Source organism: Stegastes partitus, unplaced genomic scaffold (assembly GCF_000690725.1).
Source record: "Stegastes partitus isolate 25-593 unplaced genomic scaffold, Stegastes_partitus-1.0.2 Scaffold1209, whole genome shotgun sequence".
Taxonomy (NCBI): domain Eukaryota; kingdom Metazoa; phylum Chordata; class Actinopteri; family Pomacentridae; genus Stegastes; species Stegastes partitus.
The window spans coordinates 45983-51000 of NW_007578940.1; the positions used below are offsets into that span (position 1 = coordinate 45983).

The window sequence follows — 5018 nt, forward strand, 5'->3', positions numbered from 1 at the left end:
TGTGTGTGTGTGTGTGTGTGCTGGCTGCAGAGTCAAATTCCTCTTTAGGGACAAAAAGTTCATACAAAAAAACATGTAATTGTGTTTCTCTGCTCCAGTTAATTGAGTAACTGCACTTTAACGCCACTTTTACTGCCGACGTAAAATCTAAAAATAGGCAACGGTGACGGATTCTGGGTGGAGGCGAGGCGAGAAAAACCTGCACAACCTCCAGACACCACCTGATTATTACACCTCAGTATCTAATAAATGAAGTTTAAAGCTGCCACACATTATGACACGTAAGAAAAACCAGATATTTGCGCTTCTGAGGATATAAATTGTAAAGGTTTTCCACTTGTGGAGCATCAGCGTCGATATAAATTTACTCTGAGATGCTAAATTTTAATCCTTCCCTGGTGCTGAAGTGTGATCGATGAACATTTTAGCATCAGTTCCTTTAAATATTTAATAAACTGTTGAATGCGGTGAACTCTGAGGGGTTTTATGAGCAGCACAGGTCTGTGAAAGCTGTGGAATAAAAGCAGTAGAGTGCAAATTACACTTGAGTTGTGGCAACAGTTTTGCAGGAAAATGCTCTTTCCTGATGCTCATAATGTTCAGTTTTTGTTGTAGTTAGTTGTACTAGATTTAAAAAAAAATATAAATTCTGCTTCACTCATGTGAATAAATAACTCTAAAACGATGCGGTCGACGAGTAGAACAACCCCAGTAATAAACATATGATTACATTTGCCACCATTACATCACACAGCTGAAGCTCAAAATAAAAGTTAAAGAAGTAAAACCCACATTATACTTTATCGTACAATTGAGTGAACGTGTTTCCCGTCTAGTTTGGGTTTAATAAAGTTTAATCACTTTGTTAAAGCTGTAATTCTGCTCTGATGGTGAGACTATGTGTCAAAAAAAATCCAATTTTTATGTATTCATATGTGTTAAAGTGTTAAAGAGCTTCTCACCTGATGAGGTTCTGCAGAAGTTGCCTGCTGGAGCTTCTCCTTCTGCTGGACTCTGACATGGTGCTGGACTCCTGCTCCGTGGTCCTGGTTCTGGTGCTGGTGCTGCTCCTGCTCCGTGGTGCTGGTTCTGGTGCTGGTCCTGCTCTGTGGTCCTGGTGCTGCAGTCTCCCCTCCAGCTGCTCCGTGTTTCTTGTGCCTCTCTGTTTCGTCGCAGCTCTCTCCTCCCTCCATGTGGTTTTCATTGAAGCGTTTCGACTCCCCCTCCTCACCCTGACGGGGGTCATGTGACTCTCCCACGGGGGGGAGAGTAAGCTGATATCACCAGCGGCCCGGTGACAATATCATACGCCTGTGCGTGGTGTTTGGTGACCCGGCGGGAGTGTAAATCTGTTTACATTTGGTCATTTGAAGCATAAATGATTCTTCCCTCAGTTTTCACCGATCAGCACCTTTAAAGCTGCACCGAGTGATTTATGGTGCAGCCGAACATCACCTTTCAGCACGCGTGTAACATGTTAAATGTCAGCAGAGGTGATAAATAGCTGCTGATGGAACATTTAAAAACGATGCATCCACTTAAATAAATGTGTGTTAAGGACAGATGTGATCAGGAGGTGTTTGTGTTCAGAAGCTAAAAGAAATAAGTCCATGAGTGATGTTTAGAACTTGGACTGCCATGAATGTGAGCGTTACTCAGACACCATGTCTCAACACTTTTCATCATTTATTTTCTATTTTCTAATATTTCCTGTGATCTGATTTAGTTTTTCCTCCATATAACAGTTAACTGTCTGTTCACTGCTGCTGGATTTTAGGTGTAGTTGCATTTTATTGTGTCCACGACTAAATGAATGAATGAATGAATGAATGAATGAATGAATGAATGAATATGAACACTGTTTCAACAGCTCTAAGGAACATTTTTCAGTGATGCAGTCAACAGCTGGCAGTCTTACCCAGCATGCTATACTCGTATTTTTACTTTAATTCACCTTAGTTGAGCAGTATCAGTTTTCCTCTGTTTTCTTTTATTTATCTTCTAATATCAGTCAGTTTAATTTCATTTTGGTTTTCTTCTCTCTGCTTTCATTTGAGGATTTTTTTTATCTGTTTTTGATGATGTGGTTCATATTATATGTGCAACATCAATGTTTTTTTTCAATATTGTTATTTTCCACATTTAAACAAATCTGTGTCATATCTATTTCTTTCTTTCTTTCTTTCTTTCTTTCTTTCTTTCTTTCTTTCTTTCTTTCTTTCTTTCTTTCTTTCTTTCTTTCTTTCTTTCTTTCTTTTTCTTTCTTTCTTTCTTTCTTTCTTTCTTTCCCCACTGACGTTGCCTCCATGTTTAAACTCCCCTTTGCTGGGATCATTAATGGCTTATTTGATTTAAAGTGCCTCTACAGTCAAACTCATTAGAAATGTCCAAGCGTTTTCCACATTCTGCCCTAAAATGGCTTTTAGCTGTAAGTCTACACACCTACAATCTGTGTCTGCCTCCGTGATCACTGCAGCTCAGCACACCAGCTCACCTACAACACTGTAAAACCACTCGACATAACTGAACATTTAAACACTGGAGTAATTTGGCGTCATGTTCAAACTGATCCTGAAGAAGATTGATGATACAGAAAAGCCCACGTTGCTTCCGTTTATTTTCTTCGAATCCCTTGAGCTTTGAAATCATGTTTTTGAGGCTGTCGTGTCGTTTCAAGGTGGAAATGCTGAACTGAAACTTAACTTTGCTCGTTATGTCTTCTAGCATATGAAAAAGCAACACATGAGCATTAACTTTATGTCAAATGTAGACAGTTTAGAGGAAACTTACAGAATAAAGGTGAATAATACAGAACAAAGTGAGACGTGTGCAGCAGAAGGTGAGCAGCTCAGACGTGAAGCTGCTTGTCGGCTTCAGCAGCAGCAGCCTGAGGACGAGGCTGCAGCAGCACCCAGCGCTGGATCTGGTTACTTTCTGCAGGTTATGAATAAGAAATGGCAGAACAGGAGCAGCTGCTGGAGGCTGCCGGGGCCTCGCAGCCTGCTGTTTGTTTACTGGTTGTTTGTTTGTTTGTGTTTAGACGGCGAGCTGAGCCGTGGGCTTCTGCACGCAGCCACTTGAGTGGAACTTTTGTGTTTAGAAAGTCTCCGTCTGTCAGTCCAGCTCACACAGATGTGCATTAGGTCACTCAGGCATTTCCAGCCAGCGCTGATTTACTCACACACACACTCGTCAGCGTGTTTCTGCCTCCTCAGATCCTCTGGGAGCCTCAAACACTCACAAACACTCCACAAAGCGTTTCCACAGCAACACTCCCACAGCGCTCGGCACAGCGCGACTGTTGGAGCTTAGAGTGAATCTGACGGAGGCCGACGGAGGCCGAGACGCCCCCAAAGCCAACTTCAACACTTTCTACAGTTTTCCCCCAAAGAACGAGTTAAAACCAAACTCTCAGAGCAGCTTAAAGGGCTGAAGGAGCCGTCTTTTTATGGCTTTAATAATAATCAATAGACTTTTGATCAGTTTCAGGTCCTTACAGCAGCTTACACTGTAAAACATGAATGTTTTCTTATTCTTTAAAAACTGTGAGAGTTTGAATACTTTGCTGCTGTTTCCCAGTTTTGTTGCATTGCAGTTAATAACTGGAGAACTCAGAAAAAGTATTAGTTTACATGTCAACCCGAAAAATAAAACAGCAATTCTCTGTCTGCAACAACAAAAAACAAAAGTTATTTTCACCATTTTTTTTTAATATATTACAGTATTCCACTGTTTGTTGTTTGTTTTTTCTTTTTCTTTTTTTTTTAACATATTTTTCTGGTCTCCTTACTGTCAAACTTTCATATTTATTTATTTATTTATTTATTTGTTTGTTTTTATTACAGTATTCCACTGTTTGTTGTTTGTTTTTTCTTTTTTTAAAATCTTTTTCTCTTCTCCTTACTGTTGAACTTTTTTTTTTTCTTCTTCTAATAATGTAGTTTTTCAATCTGTTACTGTCCACAGATTACAGTATCTATATGTTCACCCAGGACAGATAATACATGACTGAGACAAAACTAAAGTTACAACCATTTAAACTCTGATTTCTGATAACAAATTCTGTCTTTTATGTGTATTTACTGTCAGTAACAACTCAAATGTTTCCACACAAGATTTAAATCACTGTCACCAACACCAGACTCACAGGATCCAACATCACGGTTCTGATTTTGTCCAATTGATATCAGCTTCACCATCGACTCCCTCAGAGCTGCATCAGAGCTGGATTTCCTACTAGTTCAACCCAACACGTCCTGCTGATCACAGTAAACCTGGTATGATGCCACGTCAGCAGTAATGAGGGTGTTGTGCAAATCACAATTTGTTCAGCTCCAGTGTTTGGCCTGAGAGAACCGAGGTTTTCCAGGAACGTCCATGTGGGAGGAGAACCAGAACTCACGGGAGGGGTTACACATCTCATCTGGCCCGGGGATGCTGAGGGATCCCAGGAGGAACTAGAAGACGCTGCTGAGGAGCTGAAGTCTGCAAATGCTCAGGATTGCAAAACCTGGCACGACTTTTCCTGTGACACAGCTTCATAAGATGCATCATGTTTGTTCCAAAGCTGGTATCGGCTGCAAGCGGCTCAGAGTCACAGGACTGAACCCAGAGGAGAACACTGCAGCTCTTGTTGCATCAGTGACTGTAAAAAAATGTAGTCAGTGTCCAGCAGTATTTGATGAGGATTAACATGTAAATTAATACCTTTTTGTGTGGTTTAACTAAATGTTCTCTGTATATTAAAACAACAGGGATGATCTGTAGAATACCAGTTAAAAGTTATTCACCATTTTCTGGTTCGTATTATAATTTTTTTTTGTTTAAAAAAACATTTAATATGTATAAAATGATGATTTTTTTTTTTTAGCTGATTTAAATGCAGTAAAAATTGTGTAATTTTACAGATTTTTGATTTGGACTTCATTTACAGCTTTGAAGTTATTTTTTTATTTAAAAAAAAAATGTCATTTGTAATTGAACAAAACAGGGAAAATCTGCAAAATAACAGTTGAAGG

At 39.6% G+C, this 5018-nt stretch overlaps 1 protein-coding gene across 2 annotated transcripts in view; it reads right to left on the reverse strand.

Annotated features, from left to right (window-relative positions):
- LOC103368824 (non-muscle caldesmon-like) overlaps positions 1–1160 on the reverse strand; it is a 41175-nt gene extending 40015 nt beyond the window's left edge. For both annotated transcript variants that reach the window (XM_008297317.1, XM_008297316.1), the window contains exon 1: positions 963–1160. In XM_008297317.1, coding sequence (XP_008295539.1) covers positions 963–1021 — 59 coding nt within the window. In that variant the 5' untranslated portion in view covers positions 1022–1160. The remainder of the gene's footprint in view (positions 1–962) is intronic.
- Positions 1161–5018: the final 3858 nt, after the last annotated feature.